This window comes from Podarcis pityusensis, assembly GCF_964106645.2.
Source record: "Podarcis pityusensis genome assembly, chromosome: 15".
NCBI lineage: Eukaryota > Metazoa > Chordata > Lepidosauria > Squamata > Lacertidae > Podarcis > Podarcis pityusensis.
The window spans coordinates 43,836,948-43,859,528 of record NC_138040.1 but is presented as its reverse complement, the minus strand read 5'-3'; the positions used below and the strand labels follow the sequence as shown (position 1 = coordinate 43,859,528).

At 43.4% G+C, this 22,581-nt stretch overlaps 1 protein-coding gene across 3 annotated transcripts in view; it reads left to right on the top strand.

Moving 5' to 3' along the window:
* The window catches only part of PIWIL2 (piwi like RNA-mediated gene silencing 2), a 63,411-nt gene that overhangs the window by 13,989 nt on the left and 26,841 nt on the right, over positions 1–22,581 (top strand). For all 3 annotated transcript variants that reach the window (XM_080982349.1, XM_080982348.1, XM_080982347.1), the window contains exons 7-16: positions 2,313–2,430; positions 4,834–4,958; positions 6,735–6,815; positions 9,195–9,308; positions 10,470–10,658; positions 10,863–10,947; positions 11,435–11,524; positions 14,311–14,451; positions 17,533–17,646; positions 19,731–19,919. In XM_080982349.1, coding sequence (XP_080838475.1) covers positions 2,313–2,430; positions 4,834–4,958; positions 6,735–6,815; positions 9,195–9,308; positions 10,470–10,658; positions 10,863–10,947; positions 11,435–11,524; positions 14,311–14,451; positions 17,533–17,646; positions 19,731–19,919 — 1,246 coding nt within the window. The remainder of the gene's footprint in view (positions 1–2,312; positions 2,431–4,833; positions 4,959–6,734; positions 6,816–9,194; positions 9,309–10,469; positions 10,659–10,862; positions 10,948–11,434; positions 11,525–14,310; positions 14,452–17,532; positions 17,647–19,730; positions 19,920–22,581) is intronic.

Below are 22,581 nucleotides of genomic sequence, written 5' to 3'. Positions count from 1 at the left end.
CACCACACTCCTTGGCAGCAAATTCCACTGTCAAACAGCTCTTACTGTCAGGAAGTTCTTCCTAATGTTTAGGTGGAATCATCTTTCTTGTAGTTTGGATCCATTGCTCCGTGTCCGCTTCTCTGGAGCAGCAGAAAACAACCTTTCTCCCTCCTCTATGTGACATACTTTTATATATTTGAACATGGCTATCATATCACCCCTTACCCTCCTCTTCTCCAGGCTAAACATGCCCAGCTCCCTTAGCCGTTCCTCATAAGGCATCGTTTCCAGGCCTTTGACCATTTTGGTTGCCCTCCTCTGGACACTTTCCAGTTTGTCAGTGTCCTTCTTGAACTGTGGTGCCCAGAACTGGACACAGTACTCCAGGTGAGGTCTGACCAGAGCAGAATACTTCCCTTGATCTAGATGCTATACTCCTATTGATGCAGCCCAGCATTGCATTGGCTTTTTTAGCTGCCGCGTCACACTGTTGGCTCAGGTCAAGTTTGTGGTCAACCAAGACTCCTAGATCCTTTTCGCATGTACTGCTCTCAAGCCAGGTGTCCCCCATCTTGTATTTGTGCCTCTCATTTTTTTTGCCCAAGTGCAATACTTTACATTTCTCCCTGTTAAAATTCATCTTGTTTGTTTTGGCCCAGTTCTCTAATCTGTCCAGGTCGTTTTGAAGTGTGATCCTGTCCTCTGGGGTGTTAGCCACCCCTCCCAGTTTGGTGTCATCTGCAAATTTGATCAGGATGCCCTTGAGTCCATCATCCAAGTCGTTGATAAAGATGAAACTATAGGTGTAAAAAATCAGGAAATTTCAAAGCTATAGGACTGTGTTTGTGTTTCCCATGGGCTTCTGGAGGATGTGGGATGAGGAACAGAAGTTTTGGGATAAATGGAAATAAATGTGATACTTATCAAACCTGTAAATATTCTGCTGCTTAACGACATAATATGTAACTTGGTTAGTATATAAAAATATACTATTGGAGACATGAAATATGCAGAGCAATTCTATGCATGTTTACCGTATTTTTCGCTCTATAGGATGCACCGGATACAAGACACACCTAGTTTTTAGAGAAAAAAATATTATTCCCCGCCCCCCCAGCACCAAAGAGCAGCGGACAGGCCCGCGTTTCGCCCCCAGCCCCAAAGAGCAAAGAAGCCAAGACAGCGAGCGGGATCCATCCCGCTGGCTGTCTTGGCTTCTGCCATAGCTGTGCAACCTCTCCAGCCGGGAGCTAAACCTCTCCAGTGCGGCTAAAGAAGCGTGGCTAAAGAAGCCAAGGCAGCGAGCGCGATCCATCCCGCTCTGGAGAGGCTGTGCAAGGCTAAAGAGGAAGCCAAGACAGCCAGCGGGATGGATCCTGCTGGCTGTCTTGGCTTCTTTAGCCTTGCGCAGCCTCTCCCGGCTCCCTATGGCAATTCCCCCACCTCCCGCAAAAGCCCACAGGAGCCGTGCACCCTTTAAGGAGCGCGCAGCTCCTGCGGGCTTTTTCCCAGGAGGGAGAAGGGACTGACTGGTCACGTCAGTCCCTTCTCCCTCCTGGGGAAAAGCCCGCAGGAGCCGTGCGAAGCTTGTGTGTGGCTCTTGGTGGCTTTTCCTGCCTGCCTCCCCCCTGCATTCGCTCCATAGGACGCACAGACTCCCCGCCCCCCTTAGTTTTTAAGAGGGAAAAAGTGCGTCCTATGGAGCGAAAAATACGGTACTTGGAAGTGAGGCTCTGCTTTGTGATGCTTACTCCCAGGTTAGCATGTTTAGAATTGCAGACTGAAAAGTAGAAACCAGCTTAAGTTATACTAGGGTGAGGGTTTTTCCACTGACTCATTAATCACCATCTTTCCCACCCTTATTTGCCTTATGTTTAAACCCCCCCCCCAAATGAATATACTGACTGGAGAATATACGACATTTAAACTGAACTATTCCTTCTGTAACAGAATATTTTTGAAATCAAATCAAACACTATCTTGGAACAGAAGTGTATAAATAAATTACTAATCTGAAGAATTCACTAGACAGCATAACAGTAAAGATTGTTGCTCTGCTTGTGGAATAGAATTGTGTCTGTCATCTCAGTGACATTGGGTAGTTTCCCCCCCAGTACATTATTTATTAAACTTTACTGGACTCTTTTCTACTGACTTTCATTTCATGTGTTCAGATGTTCTTCAGACTTGATTGATCATTCTGTGAGTTTTGGTTTTTGAATGTCTTGGCCAGGAGGAATGGAAATACAAATTCCTCTCCCTAGTGAGGAAATTTTGTGAGCTCCATATACTGTGACTCCTCGTTTCTCTTCTACATTCTTGTCTTCCAGCCCCAGTGTAGAATGTAAGAGTATGCGTTTTGGGATGTTGAAGGAGCATAAATCAGTGACGGGAGAGGTTACAGCATTTGATGGCTCTATTCTCTACTTGCCTATAAAGTTGCCTGAGGTAAGCCCTGATACAGGAGCCAAATATGTTTTATGTTCTGATGTACCACCACCTGCATTTCCATTTTCCCTCTTGTGGGTTTTTCTGTGTGGGACAATAGTCAATAAAAATCCTCTTCCTTAGGATATAGAAGCTGCCATATGATGCAGAAATGAGAAAACGTGTGACCAGTGTTAAGCTTAAGGTGCAGTGTGTTTCCATGAGAGTTATAATGAAAAGATGTTGGGGGGAGTACTTGGAGTACTTGAGTGTATGCTAGGGATGTAGCTCACAGTAAAACATACAGAAAGGATTTTGTATAAATCGTCTCCGGAACAGGGGACTGTCTGGCACTTTTTCTTTTTAGAGCACCTTCTGCATCTTGCAAACCATCTGTCAGTTTAGAGGTGAATGGTGAAGTTTCCATTTACTACTTGAACTAAAATACATGCAGTGAAACTAAAATACACTTAAGGACTAGACCACTTTTCCAAAATAAAGCAAGGCTAGATTTTTTTACTTGGTAAGGTTGCCATCTTGAGTAATGATCATCCGATTTTTATATTTTTAGTTGCCATCTTCAGCATTAAACCTATCAAGATTTTTTAATGTCAGATATTTTGTACTCAATACTTAAAGTACCTTATTGGCCCCAAAATAAGCCACACTCCCCCCCCCCCCATTCTGACAGTGAAAAGTTAAAGTGTGGCTTATATTTGTGACCTTTCCTTTCCCCCGATGCCTTCAGGGAGGCTTGGGAGTGGCTGGTAGGCTCACAAGAGCAGCCTGGGAGCGCGGGGCAACACCGTGCAGCCCACCTGCCACTCCCAACAGCACAGCTCCCCCGCAGAGCAGCCCAGGAGCTGCCGGGCGGGGGGGCAAAAGGGAAGGCCATCGGCAAAAGGCAAGAGCAGCCCAGGAGCACGGGGCAACGGCTCACACCCCACCTGCTGCTCCAACACCTCCCCTGAGCCGCCAGAAATAAGGGGTAAGCGGCATAGCAGGAGCGCAGGGGAATGTCTTTTTTTCTTTCCCGCCCTCAAATTTTGCAGGTGCGGCTTATATTTGGGCCAGTACAGTACTACCTCTCCCATATGAACCAATCCATACCCTGCAATCACAATGTGTGGCCCTTCTTTGTGTGTGGCCTCCTTGGGAGGTTTGGAGGGCAGCAACACAAGAATAGGCCTGTTTTAGTGGTGGCTCCTCGCTTGTGACATGCTCTCTCCAGGTAGACTTATCTGGCCCCATCATTACATGCTTTAAGCACTAGGGAAAAATAACTTCCTTTTTGTCAGGCTCTTAATTGACTGGCCTTGAGTGGTTAGAATGTTTTAATCCAACCTTTAAAAAATAGAATCATTTCTTAGGTTTTTATTAATATTTCTCTTTTATGCCGGTATGTGTTTATATATTGGTAACATGTGTCTAATGGGGAAAGGGTTGTAGTTCAATGGCAGAGCAGCTGTTCTGCATGCAAAAGGTCCTGGGATTTATCTCTGGAATCTCCAGGTAGAGCTGGGAGAGAGCCCTGTCTGAAACCCTGGTGAGCTGCTGCCAGTCACTACCAGATACTGAGGTAGATGGGACCAATGGTCTGACTCATTATAAGACAGTTTTCTGTGCAACTTTGTACAACTGGTATATGTGAGGCACTGCATGCTTTCTGAGTGGGCTTACAAAGATTTTGGGGGGAATTTTGTAGATAACTTTGCAATAACAAACAGGCTATTTTTGCTGAAAAATGATCATTTTTTAAAGAAGGCAGTGAAATTAGGTAGAAGGAAATTTGGCTGTGTACATTTTCAGGTGTAGTTTTTTTAAAAAAATCAAACTTCAGTTTGCCACTGGCTACTCAGATGTTGGCAGCGAGTTTTCTGGAGGTTTTTCGGGATTTTGAATCTGAAAATAATAAAAGGTACATTCCAGATTTACTTCTGATATGTCCCTGAATGTACGAGAGGGAATGACCTGATTTAGCTCCTTACTTCTGGATTTTGTAAAAGTATTGCATTAGAGACACTAACGTACCATGGTGCCTTCTGCACAGTCCATTGTGCAGACATTGGGAAGACAGTGCAAAAGATGAAGCAAAGTAATGTGTGTCTTCAAAAGACGGTTACATTGGGACATAATTTTAAATGGCAGTTGGTTTAATATGTCTGCCTTTACTTTGCATTCATTTACAGCAGCATGGAAATGAGCTGTTTGGAAGAGCAAAGCAAGAGAAGGGCTGTGGTTGAGACGTAACTTAAGATTTTGCTGAAAGTACTTTTTAATAAGCAACTTAGAAGCATTGAAAACTGTCATTTGGATATTTTCTTTAAAGCTTTTGAAGATCTTCTAGCAGACAAGATACAAAGTCATGATTTAGTGATCTTATCTGTATATATGATCTCATCAATATATTTATTTCTTATGTAGGATGTAAATCTGAAGTGTCAGAGAAGAACAGATGGTGTGGAGGTTAGTGTGACAATTCAGATGACCAAAATTCTGGAGCCCAGTTCAGATCTGTGCATTCCATTTTACAACGTTGTTTTCAGGAGGTAAGTGGCTTTTTAAGCTAGGAATTCTCATCATTCTTTCAGTCCTTGAATTGAATGTGCTGCAAAGGTAATGTTAAGTAGGGTAATTGTTATGGTAGTTGACTGGTATCCATACATGAATTGGAAATCCATCTGTCTCAGGAGACAATGGAAGAGTGTACCTTCAGAGGTGAAGTCAAACTGTTGGAAGAGTTACAGGGCCTGCTGTGGCTGTAGAGACCAGTACTGTAGCAGCTTGTCAAGGGAGGGAGGGACATCCAGCTCTTGCAAGACTGAGTCTGGACGCTGTCAACTGTTGTGTCTGTCACCATGTTTTCCCATGAGTAGTGGTATCTGATCAGTGAGACACAATGATCTCTCCTACCAGCGTAGGCAACCTGCAGCACTGGTAACTTACGCCAATCAAGTTGAGCATATATAACTATTAACTACTGCTGCCTGCATTGTTTTTGCTCTGTTAGCAGTGCTAAAGTGACCTCTCCAGGGAGAAAGTTAAAATAAATGACTTGAAACAGTATTTTTCTTGTGATTAAAATAATGATTAATATGCCTTGTCCACTCTGGCAACATGTCAACAGTTCAGCCAGCCATATGTTTTACAGCAGAGTATCCCAGTCTGTCAGCACTCTGGGTCAGAGGCCAGTTTTGTGGAATCTCTCTTGGCAACATAGAGAAATAGAATTTGAGGTTCCTAATTTAATATACTGTTGGGATTAGGAAGAACATCTTAATTGTTAGAAAAGATCAAGAAGATTGATTTCAACTGTAGCAGTGATTTTCAGTTGTGGATTGGAGTACCAGAAAGTTAGCATTCAACCAAAGGTGAATTTATACATAATGTAGCCTGGTCTTAAATGACAGATTACATTTCCCATGGGGAAGGGTACCCTGGTGGGGGACACATCATGCTCCTTCCGGGGTAGTTTGTCCACCTTTGGTCCCCACCTTGTACTTTGCTCTCACCTGTGGCTCCTATAGGTTGTCAGCATGTAACCGCAGCCACACTCCAGGAAGTGGCTTCGACTGACTGGCTAAACCAAGGGAGGGTAGCCAATAGGTCTCAAACCCTCAGTGAGTTAGGGATTTCCCCTGCATGCGAAGACAGACTCTGGCGGATTGAGTGGACGAGACCAATAGTGGGTTCAATGGTTAAGACGATGGTTTCTGCATGTACTGTAGAGGGAGGTGGCAGGCAGATCTGGCTTGTCAGTCTGGGAAGGTAACCCATCTAGGACAGCCTTAGGACAGCCTTCCTCAACCTCGGCCCTCCAGATGTTTTGAGACTACAATTCCCATCATCCCTGACTATTGATCCTGCTAGCTAGGGATCATGGGAGTTGTAGGCCAAAATCATCTGGAGGGCCAAGGTTGAGGAGGCCTGCATCTAGGAGAAGGAAAAATCTGATCCTAAACTGCCTTGCAGGACATCTTCAGGAGAATCTGGAACGGAGTCCCTAAGATTGTTGGATGGCACCTTGTACACCTCCTTCCAGCAACTCCTGCAGCCAAGCTGGTGCCAAACGTCTTGCTCTGCTTTCCTTTGGACCCCATCATCAAGGCCGAGAGGCGGGTCTTGTCGTCTGGGCAGCCCAGGACCTCCAGACACACTGCCCAAGCTTCTGTTCCAGGAGGTCACTTAGATGCTGCTAATGCAGTGATTTGACTTCATCTCCGGAGGTGCATTCCATTGTCTCCCACGACAAATGGATGCCAACAACAACAACAGCCTTTTCTATATAATTTTTTGCAATTTACTACTTTGGCTTTCTATTTTAGGGTGATGAGAATTTTAGATATGAAACTTGTTGGGAGGAATTTCTTTGACCCTACCAGTGCTACTGTGCTGCAGCAGTATAGGTTGGTATACTTAAGTGTTTTTCCTGTTTTTTACCTGGGCACCCTATCATTTGTAGTAGCCATAGGAGAATTATTATTATTGTTTGAACTAAACTTTTATCTTGCCTTCCTCCAGCTACTGTACATATTGTAATCCTTAGGGATAAAAGATCTCCCTTGTTTTCCTATAAGGGAGGAAGGTATCCTCAGATGGTTTTCTCCTGTTTGGCAAGGCCATTCAAATCAGACTTGAAGTGCCTTTGTTTTATGGGAGAGAACCTCCTCCCAGTTCAAGTCATGCCTCACTCCAAGGGACAGGGGGTTGGTAGAGCTTTGCAGAACTCTTCAGTTTGCCTGGCAACCTTGGCTACACAGCCACAGTGCTAATTCTTCTTCATCTAAGTTGGAGATTTACTAGTCAGGTCTTGGAGAACATGAAAGGCCTTACTTCACTGGTGTAGACATAAGTGAGTATCTTAGGTGTATGGAAGCATTGGTTAAGTCCTGTTTTTCCTGCGCACTAACTTTGCTCAGGAACTTTAGTCTTACATGCTAAAGCATAATTGTTTATTACTATTATTTACTCAGCTTATATACCACCCTTTATTAACACATTTTACGGAGCATCAGTAATAAAGACATAATAAAAAGCATAATAACAAACAGCATAATAATGAAATAATAATCTCTCTCCCTCCCCCCATCTTTAACAGGCCATAGATTATTTAATGGTTAAAGGCCTGGGTAAGGAGGACTGTTTTTGCCTGGTGCCTAAAGACATGTAATGATAGCGCCAGGTGAGCTTCTCTGGGGAAGAGCATTCCACAGGTGGGGAGCCACGACAGATAAGGCCCACTCTCCTGCTGCCTCCTTCTGAACCTCTCTGGAAGGAGGCACATAGAGAAGGCAAGCTCAGATGGCAAGCTCAGGGTCTGGCCCGGTTTGTATGGGGAGAGGCAGTTCTTAAGGTCCTGAGGTCTTGAGCCGTGTAAGGATTTATAGGTCAACACCAGCACCTTGAATTGGGACCGGAAACTAATTGGCAGCCCGTGCAGTGCTGCAGCCCCTTCTACTGTTTTTACAAGGTTTTTTAGCCACACGTTTGCAAAAATGTTTACAAGCAAAAAGTACATTTATGGTGGAATGCCCTTTGGCCTTATTCGGGACAGTATTGTTAAAGAGATGGTGAAGATTATTGGACAAAATATTGTCGAAACCTCAAAGGTTGTTTCTTTTCAGTGGCATTGACATGGGTATCTAGTGCAGCTCTAAGTAACCATCCCATCAGCACAAGGATTTATACTTAAACAATGAGATGTTCCTCTCTTTCTTCCCTGCTATGCTCCCTAAATCTGTTTTGGGGTTCTCCTCAACCCTCAGGAGCAGATTTGGGAAAGTGCATGTGGAAATGAGTGGCAAATGTCCCATTGTAGAGTCATAAATCCTTGCATTGATAGGATAGTTACTTAGCACTGCATTGGATACAAGACTATTATTATGCATGTGTGTTTGTGTCAGACCCCTCTAATCACTGCCTCATTGGCAGTCCCCCCCCCCCATGGAGCGCCCTCCCATCAGATGTCAAGGAGATAAACAACTATGTAACTTTTAGAAGATATCTCAAGGCAGCCCTGTATCAGGAAGGTTTTTTTAATGTTTGATGATTTATTATGTTTTTATATGTGCTTGAAGCCACCCAGAGTGGCTGGGGATAATAGTAATAATAATAATCATCATCATCATCCTTGGATCCAGTAAGTGTTAAAAGCTGTTCAAGCATTCTGATTCTGGGAAATAGCCATGCTAAATTCCTGGTGTGGTGATGGGGGATTAAGGGGCTCAGTTTGAGACAGCAAATGGGTGAGGCCTTCTCCTTCAACAGAAAAAGCCAGAACTGAGAGCAGAGCTTGCAGTGATGTGACCTAGAGCAAGCTAGAGAGAGTGAGAGCGCGTGCAACGTTAGATTTCTGTTTGAATCCAAGGCTACAGCTATGGGAAAAACAAGACTCATTTGTGAACCCCTCAGTTGCAGGATCAGGTTGTATATCTACAAGTAAATCATATATCATAAAGATACCAGTGTCTTCACTGTGCCTCATTTCCTAAAGAAAACATGGTAAGTGCCTGGAACCACTGGAATCTCGCACCGCTAGAAGATTGGGGTGGCGTGCAACGCCAAATATTGCACTATTGCTAGCAAATATCTGTAAAAGTAGTAACTATTAAGTCTAAAATGTCATGTATGTTACTGGCTGACATTGGATTTTTGACAACACATTCTGCTTACTACCTCGGTCTTGTATACTTCTAGTGCATTTCTAATACAAGTGCTGATGTCATAGCTGAAACTGAACTTTACAAATAAGCGTCCTGTTTTGTGTAAAATTTATTTCCCTAAAGATTGCAGATATGGCCTGGCTATGCAGCCAGTATCCGGAGAACAGACGGGGGACTATTCCTGTTGGCTGATGTTGTACACAAGGTTATTCGGAATGATTCTGTCCTGGATTTCATGTGAGTTAGAACTCTGAATGACATTTTGAATATTGGGAAGCATTGCATGAAATTGGGCTACTCAGTATCTCAAAGCCAAGCAGTCAAAATATTCCTGAAATAAGTCCATGAGAGAAACTCTCAATGTGTATACTTGCACTGGTTTGGTCCCAATGGAACTACAACAATGAGATAACCGGATTTCAGTCTCTGTTTCATGAATCTTCTTTTGGTCAGCCCAAAAATGGACTCTAAATTATATATAACATGCTTATAAGAACCTCATTCAATACAAGCCTCATACAATGACAACAATTCTTAACATAATAAAAACTCAATGCATTACACTTGTATGCATATGTAAGTGTTATGCATTGTAATCTGCCGACCAGTAGTGTAAGGTGAGATGTCGGATACAGCTGCCAGGAGCTGGATTCTAGACCTACTACGCTGCTTTTTCACCTACATGCATATATACATACATGAATAGGCTCTCCTCCAATCAAGAATTCCATTTCAGACGTCACACCTATCAGTCCTACTCTATCTGTGAGATAACGTATGTGTGAGATTATGTATCTGCAACAAACCTCTTTGGAGAGGTTGATTATTACAAATATGTAAGAACATCATAGTATGAATATGCCTTGCTACTATAAGGAACTGGTTTCAGTCACATCTGTAAAATATATAAAGGTCTCATCTAATAATTATACTTGTCTATAGCAGTTTCAAGTTTTCAGAGAGTTTCACATGTGTTATCCAGTTGTAAACCTTACAATACTGTAAGGTAAATCATCGTTATGGTCTCATAATGCACTTGGGGGGATTCGGAGAGAATACAGTAGCTTGCTGAAGGCCACCTCACAGGTTTGTGATAGAAGTGAGATTCAAGCTCAGTACAGTAGGCTCACAACTTGTGCACATTTAACTTGTGCACATTCAGCTTTACATGTGTGGTACAAACAAATTTTTAATGGAAAGGGTGTGGGATTCCAGGGAAAATAACTTTGGCAGTCCCACTCCATTGAACCCAATGCATTTTGGCTATATGCAGTTTTGGCTTTAGCTGCAATCCCCGGAACATAACCTTTATGTAAGTTGCGGGCTTACCATACTTCCAGCTGCAGTTCTTCACCAGCTCCAGATATGTCAGCTCAAAGTGCATTCCTTTTCCCAAAGGCATGCAATTTACCTACAGAGTCGAGAGAACTTCCAAGATGAGTGTACAAAGCAGCTAATTGGCAACATTATAATTACCCGTTACAACAACAACACTTACCGTATTGATGACATTGACTGGAACAAGACACCAAAGGACAGTTTTACCATGTCTGATGGAAAGGAGATCACCTTCATAGACTATTACAGGTAAGAGGTGCTGCTTAAACACTTGAAGTGTTAGCAGGAAACGAAGTACTTAAGGTTAAAACACCTGTTGTCTTCATTTTATATGATTCGTGTTCCTTTCCTCTGGCTTAATGACAATTATTTTTAGTTTGTTATTTTTGTAACTTACATTTGGTTACAAAATGAACCTATTGCTCTTTAATCTGCATAATATTCCTCTTCCAGTAAAAACTATGGAATAACCATCAGGGAAGTCGACCAGCCACTTCTGATTCACAGACCCAATGAAAGAAAGAATCCTTCAGGGAAGGTGAGTTGTTGACCTTGCACTAATGGCAGTTCAAGTGCCAATGTCATGGGACAACAAAGTTTTCTATCTGCTAACCCAACCCTTACTAACATATTACCTGGTTGTTACTATACCATTTCTGATAATGCTTGTCATTTGTAACCTAAATCAAATTCTCCCTTGAGCCATTAAATTTAACTGTTGCTTTGGGAGCTATCAAATTCTTTGAGAATTAAAATAGGGAAATAGTGATTTAGCTCTGTATGTATAAGATACCTAATATGCCATTCACCATAAAGCCCAGGGCAGTTACACCAGTTTAATCATACAATTAAAAAGAGGTAAAACTGATTATACATTTTTAAAAAGAAATCAATTTCAACAGAAAGCAACACAGTATGTTAAACCTATCCTGTAACCAGCAGCCTTCTCTTCACAACTTTACAATCTGACTGGGTTTTGGCCCCGCATGCTGTACTAATATTCATTGTCTCTAATTATCCTGCAGCTGCAAAAGGGTGAAATCCTCCTGCTGCCAGAGGTCACCTTCCTGACTGGAATTCCTGAGAAAATGAAGAAAGACTTCAGAGTCATGAAGGTGGTTTGAGATTATTTGCTGCAATTGAATAGAATTGAATTTTTTTGCAAGTCTCCAATTTCTTACTTCAAAAAGCTTACCCAGAAACCAAGTTTTAGGGCATAATCTGATATTTTGTTCAGTGTCCCAAAGCATAGTGTTCAGAGCTCTTCTGTTCTTCATTAGCAGAAGCCAGAGTTCTGTGTGCCTACTTTTTTCATTTGATGATGGATAGAGATTGGACTCTAGCAAGATGGCAGGAGGTTGGGCATTTGATGACCAGAATTTTTGGCTTGGCTAACAGAGCCAAAACAATTGTAGATCACTTTGCTAAGTTAACCAATTGGTGGTGGTGATTTTCTCTGCAGATACATTATTTGATTATTTTTATTTATTTAACAAAATTTATATACCACTTGATTGTAATAAAACCTCTAAGTCAGAGCTTTCCAAACTTTTTATGTTGGTGACACACTTTTTAGACACGCATCATTTCACGACACAGTAATTCAGTTTTACTAGCAAGCCAGAGGTTTAACTAACCCTTTTCTAGCCCTGGGACGAGCATGGGGAGCGTTCGCACGACACATCTACACACTGCAACTGACACACTAACGTGTTGCAACAAACAGTTTGGAAAGCTCTGCTCCTTTTATTTTATTTTTTATTTTGACAAAGTAATACTAATAAATAAAATGTAAATAAAAATGTGCACCCCACTGCTGAGACCATTCCATTGTAACTATCCAGCCTCCCAAAATTTCAACACCTCTTGCGATGGTTTGACCCCTTTCCATTTTAACAGTACAAATTATACAAATACCTTCCATATTTCCTCAAAATAATTTCTCCTGCATATTCCCCGTCTTACCTTAATAGCACATGTTAATTTATCATTAATGGCTATATCCCACACCTCTTTATACCATTCTTCCATTTTCTATTCTGCTTGCCCCTTCTATTTCCTAGCTATAATAAATCGTGCAGCTGTCAATAAATTTGTGAGCACGTCATTCATAGCCTGTGAACCTTCCACCCCATTGTAAATTTATAATAATGCTACCTCTGGACTTTTGGTCAGCTTTAAAAGCTCTGCTCTAAGTGGTTTGAAACTACCCATCTTGGTGTCACAATAGTTTATGACATGGTCAGCCATGGTATTCTTAAGGGGTGTCTCACTAAGATAAATTGCAGCTGAGCGCTGTACTTATATGGCTCTCACCAGTCATTCCTGAAAGGGAGGTATTTGCAGGTGCTACTTATCCATGTTACTAGTGTAGTGCCACAATAATATATTAAAACTTGACTTTCATCTGATCCTAGCGAGATGATGGAGCCCATGAATCTGATGGAATGGGATTAGGTGGGGTGAATAAACTTAATTTACAAGATAGAATTATTGATTGAATGTGGGAGCAAGTTTACAAGGGAAGTAGATGTATATGGGCTGCTACAGTTGGGGTTGCATCTTTAAACATCAGTTTGTCAGCTTGAGTGCAGTTCTGAATAAAGCACTGCTTTTGGGTGTCCTCTTGGCAGCAGTGGCCAAGAGTGCATTTTACCACTTGTTCTTTTGGCTCAGCTATGCCCTTTTTGTGGAGAAAGCAGACATGGTCATGTTGGTGGCCTGGAGGCTGCATGCAGACCTCATTTTACATGCCCTGCCCCCGAAGCTGCCTCTTTTCATTTCATCACAGTTCATTCCTTTGTTCCCTCTTTACAATCTGATTTTTCTTTATTTTTTTTAGTGTCTCCCCATCTTTCTATGTAGCCTCAGAAAGCTATATTTGAAAGGGTAGCATTAAAAAAAAAGGGGGAGGGAATGTATGGATTGTTTGCTTTTTCCTGTTTGTATAGTTTGGGGAGGAAGAGAATTTCCCCCTGCAATCTGTCTGAGAACAAGTTTAATAGGCTTGCTCTACGTATGTGGTGCACACTAAAGTCAGAAAGGAATTACATTCATCTGCTCTCTAGAACAGAGCAATATTAGTTTTTGTACTAAAAAAATAATAATTCTCTGTACACTTACTTGAGAGTAACCCCACCAGACTTGACAGAACTTACATCTTTATAGACCTGCATAGGATTGGGAATTCTAATCTAATAAAATTATGGTGAAAATTGAAGCAAGGCAGTTTGTGTTCCTGATTTAGTTAACCCACAGCAGTTTTTTCCTGTGGCTTGGCCCCTCATTGGCTCCAGCTCTGCCCACTGCCAGCTTGTCTGCCAACAGATTATTGCCCACGAGAATACGACTCTCAACAGAAAACAGGTTGCCCACTTTTTCTTTTAACTGATAAAAGTTGCTGGTTTGCTGGATAGTGTAATAGCTTCTCTTGACATTCCTTCACAAGCTTCTTCGTCCTCCTGCTACAGGATAGTGTCCCAGTCTGTCCTATGTTTTGTTCCTGGCACTCATCTGCTATAAATCTTCATCTTCATGAATAAGATAATTTTGTAGTTAAGGGCATGCGAAAAAAGACTGTGTATGATTTACTTGTCCTACAAGGTATCCCCCCCCCCCCCCCCGCATTATTTGAACCTTCTTGTTGAATCAGAACTTTCAGTGCAGGTGGGTTGTGACTTCTAATCTGAATATAGCTTCATTAAATGGTTCAAAATTACTTACATGAGGTACGTCTTGTACTGATAAAAAAAAGAAACACAGAAGCTCAGAAGGCGAAGAACCACTGTCTTCCAAGCAGTTGATTTGCCTAAATCTCTTTAAAAATACATGGTGAAGCACATGCAGATACAAATTTCATTTTTTTCCCCTCCCCACCTACCACTTTGGTCCCTCTTATTAGGACCTTAGCCAGCAGATCAACCTGAGCCCTAAACAGCACTACCTAAGTTTGAGACAGCTTCTGAGCAGAATTGAGAAGAATGAGACTGCCCACAATGAATTGTCAAGATGGGGACTTCATTTGGACAATGATGTGCATAAGGTATTTGAATCAAGGAGCCTTTGTTAGTCTTGTCTGATGACATCATTCTGAATTCTGATTCAAACATGACCTCCATAGCAACTGATCTGCTTTTAGAAGAAATATAATTATGTGTTAAATATATTTAACAATTGGATACCCTTTTCAGGTTATCAGTAACTTCAGCCTTGATATGGTTTAGAAAAGCGTAGAACATTTTTTCTACAGGTTCCAATAAACAATAAGTTTCACATTTATTTACTATTTATTTCATAAAATTTATACACTGCTTGAGTGTAAAGAACAGCAACCTAAAAATAGTTTACAAAATGATAAAACAAATAAAATCAAGACAAATTTACAGCCATATTTTAAAAACATATAGTTAAAATACCAATGGATTAAAATTACCTGAACTTTCTAAGCATCTGGGTAGGCTTGTCTAAATTCAAATGTTTTTAGCAAATGCTGAGAAGAATACAGTGAAGGCCCCTGCTTGATCTCAGTAGGCAGGGAGTTCCAAAGTGGAGGTGCTGCCACACTAAATGACCGAATTCTGACAAAGGCGCAATGGATATTACAAGGTACTTGTAGTAGTGCCTGTTCTCCCAATCAAAGCAATTGAGTGGGCACGTGTGGGGTAGGGGGTTCTTGTAGGTAAACTGGTCCTAAGCTGTTAAGGGCTTCATATACTAATAATAGCACCTTGAACTTGGTCCTGTAGCAAATGGGCAACCAGTGCCGATCTCTGAACACAGGCGTTAGATGCTGACAAGGCCTCCCTCCTGTCAGCATTTGTCCTGCAGCATTCTGCACCAACTGCAGCTTCCAGATCAAGCACAAGGGAAGCCCCACATAGAGCGCATTGCAGTAATCCAGTCTTGCAGTAACCAACACAGAAACTTCCTTGGCAGAGCTTTCCCAGTCCAGGAATGGCCATAGCTGTCAAACCAGTTGGTAAAAGGCTTTCTGAGCTTCCAGTGACAGAGCTGGATCCCCAAACTTCACCCCCAAACTGTGAATCTGCTCCTTCAGGGGGAGTGCTGTCTCATCCAGGGTAGGCAGCTGACCAGTTACTCAGACATAGGAGCTACTCACCCCACAGTGCTTCTGTCTTGCCAGGATTCAAGCTTGGCTTGCTTTTCCTCGTCCATTTCACCACTGCATCCATGCAGTGGCTCGGGGAATTGCACTGCCTCTCCTGATTCACATGTTATGGAGAAATGGAGCTGAATATCATCAGCATACTGGTGGCACCTCACCTCCAAACGCCTAATGATCACTCCCAATGGCTTCATGTAGATATTAAATAGCACTGGGCATAAGCGAGTCCCCCGCAGCACCCAGAATTTGCTGCCAAGGAGTGTGGTGGAGTCTCCTTCTTTGGAGGTCTTTAAGCAGAGGCTTGACAACCATAGGTCAGGAGTGCTCTGATGGTGTTTCCTGCTTGGCAGGGGGTTGGACTCGATGGCCCTTGTGGTCTCTTCCAACTCTATGATTCTATAATGTAGCCATTCTCCCAATGCTACTCCCTGGACTCACTTTTGAAGGTAGGATTGGAACCACTGTAAAACAGTGCCCCGAATCTTCATTCCCCAGAGCCAGTCCAGGACAATTATCATGGCTGATGGTATCAAAAGCTGACAAGAGTTCAAAAGCAGGAGTAAAGTTGCACTCCCCCTGTCCCGCTCTCTGTAAAGGTCATCTATCAGAGCAACCACGGCTGACTCAGTTCCATGGCCAGGCTTGAACTCAGATTGAATGGTTTAAAATAATCTCTGTTCTCCAAGAATGCCTGCAGCTGCCCCGCCATGACCTTCCCCAGAAAGCCTCTCAGTGCAGTAGGAACCACTACCTCACCCAGCGAAGTGTTAAGCAACCTCTGGACCCAGTAGGGGTCAAGGGAGCACATGGTCAGATGGGAGCAATTGTGTCAATCACCTGCTTCATCTTGCCCCATTGCATAGGGAGACCAAGGCTTCAACAGGATCACCAGTTTTCTCCACTGGGAAATCCCCTGGAGCATTCAGGGACACATCAAGTTCCTTAAGTCTTTGAGGGCAGGCCATCCAAATGGGTCCGCACCTCTTAAACAGGGGATTTGCCACTATCAGTCAGGCTTAACCAGATAATGGTCTGACCATGATCTTCAGTCTGTCCCTCATGTTACTTGCCCATGAAACATTTGCTCTTTATGCATATTGCTGCAGATGGTGTATTCATACTTCTAGAGAAAGTTATCCTGGTTACAGATAAATTATTCAGGTTGCAAAACTCTGTTGGTTGCAAACTTTAAAACACAATAAAAAGAAAACATTTAAGTTGTAGCATAGTTCTTAATTATCAGCTGGATAGCTTGGTTGGTTAGAGCTTGGTGCTGATAACACCAAGGTTGCAGGTTCGATCCCCGTAAGGGACAGCTGCCTATTCCTGCATTGTAGGAGGTTGGATTATCCTCAGGGTCCCTTTCTATGATAAAGAAGAACAAGCCAGTTAACACACAAATATTTTAATGATAATTAGAGTTCAAATAATAGTTACAGCATAAAATATTCTGCAAAAAAGTTTACAAATGCTGCGTTGTTCACTATGGAGTTAACCCTATGCTTCTGGAAGCCGTCAAGAGTGGTGGTAATTGGAAGGCCCCTAGTTTCAGTAGTCATTTTGCTCACAGGCCACCAATCCTGGTGGAATGCATCGTAGGCAGCTCATAAAAATCTCTGGCTAGTGATCTGTCTCTGCAGTTGCATCACCACCATGACACAATTTAGGGGAGAAGCTACCCTGGGAGTCATTTTCCACCTAGACAAATGGCTGACCATTAGCTGAAGCAAAATAAAAAAAATCCTTCCAGTAGCACCTTAGAGACCAACTAAGTTTGTTATTGGTATGAGCTTTCGTGTGCATGCACACTTCTTCAGTGTGTGCGTACACACTTAAACTTAGCTGTTTAAGTGTATGGGGAATCTAATATTTTGGGGTTGTTGTTCATTGTTGAAGAGATTCAAGCTTTTGTGTGACTAACCTAAGCAGAAATATGCTATCCTTCAACCTATTTGTTTCCCTGGTCCTGCTTCCCTCTTATGGAATCTTCTGTACTAGACAAAAGGACGTATTCTCCCCATGGAAAGAATCAACCTGAAGAATACCTCCTTCAATACATCAGAAGACCTAAACTGGTCCAAAGAAGTAGTCAGAGAGGCCTGCATCTCTGCAGTAAGTTTGATCTCAGACACTGACAAAATTCCGCACTGATATAGTAGATCCCACATTCATCTCTGTTTCCCAGATTGCCTTCTAGAATATTTGAAAGAACACCTTCCTCTGGACCAGAGATGATTTTGGGTTAATGAACTAGAACAGAGGTTTTCAACCTTTTTCAGTCCACAGCTCCCTTGACCAACTACATTCTTTCTGCAGCTCCCTTAAGGAGAAACGTGCTCTGAGCCTCAGAAGCCCACACCTTGCCTACAGAGCTGGTAGCCCCTCACCCCTTTTTGAACACCCTCCCTTGTGTAGTGTTCTCTCAGCCTCCTCGTCCCTCCCCCCTCTCCTTGGGAGTCCTCTGGGCAGCTGCTGCAGCTGCCCCTGGTCTGTGAGGCCCCCACCCACCCCAAATAGAGGTGCCACCTCATACTGCCCCACAGGGGCCTGGGAAGAAGATGCCCCAGCATTAGTGGCCTAATGGAGACTGCCAAAGGTGAATGTGAGGCCTTGGAAGTACTCACTTTGGTAGGAAGCAGTGGCAGCAGCAGGTACCTCTGGGCTTGCATGGCGGAAAGGCTTCCTGTCAGTGCCGGATACTCAGCTCCCAGGAAGGCATTGCACGCAGCAAGCACAAGAAAGGCTAGCACAGTGCCTGCCTGCCCAGCCTCCCACTTGTCTGTCCGTTCCCAACAGCAAGGGTTGGTGGACTAGCTGGCTGGGCTCCCTCATCCACTTCTTCTTTACATCAAGGCCACCTCAGCTCCTGGCAACCATTAGCCTGGGGAGCTTGTAGCCAGGGCCACTGCAACAAACAGCTGCACAAGCCTTTGGAATGCAGAGACGTGAGAGGGCATCAGAGGAGGGAGGGAAGGAAAGAGGGACCCCTGAGCATCATTCAAGGTGTGCCCCAGGGTGCCATGGCACACTGGCTGAAAACCACTGAACTAGAAGGATTACCAGTTGCCTGAAAATGCCCTCTTCAACTGACATTCAGAGGAGAGACTAGCTCATGTTCACCCCAAGGAGCTGTGAATCCACATACAGTGGTACCTCTGGTTCGAACGGGATCCGTTCCGGAGGCCCGTTTGCAACATGAATAGAGCGCAATATGAAGCGCCATATCTGTGCAGGTGCTCTGCGCAATTTGGCGCTTGTGTGCATGCACGAAGCGTGATTTAGTGCTTCTGTGTGAGCGGTGAAACCCGGAAGTAACCCTTTCCAGTACTTCTAGGTCGCCGCGGGACGTAACATGAAAGAATGTAACATGAAGCAAACGTAGCATGAGGTATGACTGCACTAGTGAGACGGTTAACACAGCTATCTTTATTTTTACATGACAGATGTGAAATGGTTGGCATCCTTCTGTCTCAGGAGATAATGGAGGAGTGCGTTTTTGGTGATGAAGTCAAACTGTTGGAAGGCTACAGCGCCTACTGTGGCTGTAGAAACCGATATGGGATAGACGTGTTTTCTTGCATCTGGGGCCGATGAAGGCATCCGGTTATGCGGTTGCAGATGCACCATGGCATTTTTTCTTCTCCGCATTCCTCCCTGCAGTCGTTCCCATTGCTTCTGCCACTGGAAGAATGTCCCCCTCAATGGTGAGAGGGAGGCGTTGTGGCACATGGCATTATTGCTTGGCTTTCCTGACCCCTGCTGGAGAAGCCAAGGAGCAACGCTTTGTGGAATGCCTGACTCCCACCGAGTTTGGGGAGAGCCAGTGTTTTCCAGTGGTGGAAGTGTGTGAAGAGGGGCATGGTATGACAGTGGAAATGGTGGGGATGTAGGAGGCAGCAATTGCCATTTTGCCTTGGGTGGCAAAATGGGGTGAGCCACCCTCTCTCCAAGCAGAAATCTACCAATTTTTCCACCTGTCTTTCTACTTACAGAGCAGGAAATATGGGTGGACTTCCTTGGCAGGAGATGGAGAAGAAGATTCCTGCTTACCATTGTTTGGGGTCTGTTTAGTGATAGAAGTGAATAGTTGAACCTAGTAGTGATAAGATCATAAGAGGTTTTGTGAGTAGTCTGTATCAATCCTTTTGAGTTGGAAGAGGCTGCACTACGTATGCTGACTTCAGTTCTCTTCTTAGATTCCAGTTCATTACTGGGCACTGTTTTATCCGAAGCGGACAATAGAGCAAGCACGTGAACTGGTCAGCATGATGCAGAAGATCTCTGGCTCACTTGGTATCCAGATAACTCCACCTGCTTGGAATGAATTGAAGGATGACCGAATAGAGACTTACGCCAGAGCTCTCAAATCACTACTAAGCAGTGAGGTATTTTCATAACGGAGTTTTGAGTATTGAAACTTTCTAGTTGGTATTGCTGAAATAGCAACAAAGGGCATTTTATTGTAGATATAGTAGTGGACATCTAATGAGTAGAAGTATTAATGATTGTAGGTGCAGTTCTGTGCATCTCGTGTCTTCTACATTTCACTGAAGCCTTATGGGAAACAATAATTGGCTAAAACTGCCAGCTTAAATACAGTGGTGCCTCGCAAGACGAAATTAATTCGTTCTGCAAGTTTTTTCGTCTTGCGAATTTTTAGTCTTGCGAAGCACGGTTTCCCAAAGTCTTCAAAATCACCAAAGTCTTCAAAAACCTCAAAAAAGGCTACCACACCGCGTGCTATGAGTTGCTCCTCGAAGTCAAGTCGCAACTGCACCTCTTCAAGCAATGCACCCTGGGTATTAACGGTTTTAAGAAAAAGGAAACAAACTTGCAAGACGTTTTCGTTTTTCGTCTTGCAAAGCAAGCCCATAGGGAAATTCGTCTTGCAAAGCAACTCAAAAAACGAAAAACTCTTTCGTCTTGCGAGTTTTTCGTCTTGTGAGGCATTCGTCTTGCGAGGTACCACTGTATAATGAAGTTTGCTGGGTTGCTCTGTAATATACAACAAATGTCTCCATAATATCCTGTCACCCGAAGTATAAATTGACTTGGCATTTATCCAATTAACTTCTATATAATAAGCTTCTTTAGCATTCCAGGTTTTCTAGTAGCCTGAATATGATGGGAAAGGGTGTGGTTTCATGGTCTAGTCAACATTCTACAGGAGCCAGGTGTTATTGGGGGTTGTTGAGGTGTTTTGTTTTTATTTTGATTATGTATTTTGTGGTTTTGTATTCTGATTTTATCCTGTGAACCTGAAAACTGCAGGTATAGGGTGGTATACAAACCTGCAGGTATAGGGTGGTATACAGATTTAATTATTATTAATAACAAGGGCAGAATTATATATTATGAACACAGCAGTCTGCTGATGAAATCTTCATGTCAAGTTCTCTGCCTTCTTGTTGGAGTGATGCAAAACACTCCAGTGCCTAATGTTATGAGGTTTCCTGCCTGTCACCAGCAGCAGTAGCGGCCTGTGATGAGGCAAGCTGAAAGTGATCATAACATTGGGAAGAACTCTGCATGGAGAGGCTGTTTTTCTAGTAGTACCATGTTGGGTGTATTTATCTTAATCCAAAATTGCCAGGTAAAATTGATACTGAGCCCCAACATGGGGGAAGCAAACGCTTATCAGTTTTTTTTGTGGGATTGGGCAACCACTTTCATCTCTTCGGAAAGAGGGGATAATTCATTGCTTTGCTTTAAATTGGCTTTTATAACTTCATTGCACAATCACATCTGGCTACATGGCATAGTAATGTCTTCACACTGATTTGGCTGGAAAGAAACAGTCCTGGTTGAGTAAAAGTGAAGCAGCTGATGAGAGGGTTAATGCATAGTTAAGCATTGTAGGTTTGGGAAAAATATTTAAGAGCACCCTGAAAATCCATTTTTTAATACTGTAAACACTCAATTGTGAACATGTTGTCAAAATCCTAGGTTAGACTATTATGGGTATTTTATTTGCCCATAGGGATGCGGGTAGCAGTGGGTTAAGCCACAGAGCCTAGGACTTGCCGATCAGAAGGTTAGCGGTTCAACTCCCCGCGACGGGGTGAGCTCCCGTTACTCGGTCTCTGCTTCTGCCAGCCTAGCAGTTCGAAAGCACGTCAAAGTGCAAGTAGATAAATAGGTACCGCTCCGGCGGGAAGGTAAAGGGCGTTTCCGTGCGCTGCTCTGGTTCGCCAGAATGCTGGCCACATGACCCAGAAGCTGTACGCCGGCTCCCTCGGCCAGTAAAGCGAGATGAGCGCTGCAACCCCAGAGTCATCCACAACTGGTCAGGGGTCCCTTTACCTTTACCTTTATTTGCCATAAAGTCATAGCCAGATTGAAAACTGTGAATGCTCTGTTAGGTAAGAGATTTATTGCTTTACTCTTATCGTCCAGCACACTTCCCTGCACTCCTCTGCAGGTTGTAAAGCAATTAGCAGAATTGCACAGCGTCCGTGTATGAAAGGGCAGTCAGTAAATAGGTCCCACACGTTTCTTCTTTCCTAGTAGCACTTTATTTGCTCAAAAGTAGCATATTTACAGTTCTTAGACACCATCTGATTCAAGTTGCATTTTGCGACCTGTCTCTCTCAGCAGCTGCGTAACTAAGCTGCTTTCACTTTTCACTCAGCTCACAGCATTCCAAGCTGCTTTCGTCACGTCCTGGCTTACTTCCCTTGTAAGCGCCTCCTCTCAGCCTCGAGACACAGAAGGTTAACCCTTCACTACACCCAACACCCCCTCTTGTCTCGCGCCTGAGGGGAGAATCGACCCTTGGTCGTCCCAAACCCAGACCTTCACAAAACTCCCCATGTCTTTGGAAGGTGAGTGGCTTCGTGAATCCATCAGCTAGGTTCTTGGCAGAGGGACAATACTTCAGCGCAACTAATCCCTCCTGAACACTCTGGCACACATTCCGAAAGCGAATGTCTAGGTGTTTCGTTCTGGCCTTGAACTGACCTGACTCTGCCAAACGCAGGCATGGTTGATTGTCCTCGAAAACACGTATCGGCAGACAATCCACTTCGCAGAGTTCCTGCACCAAGC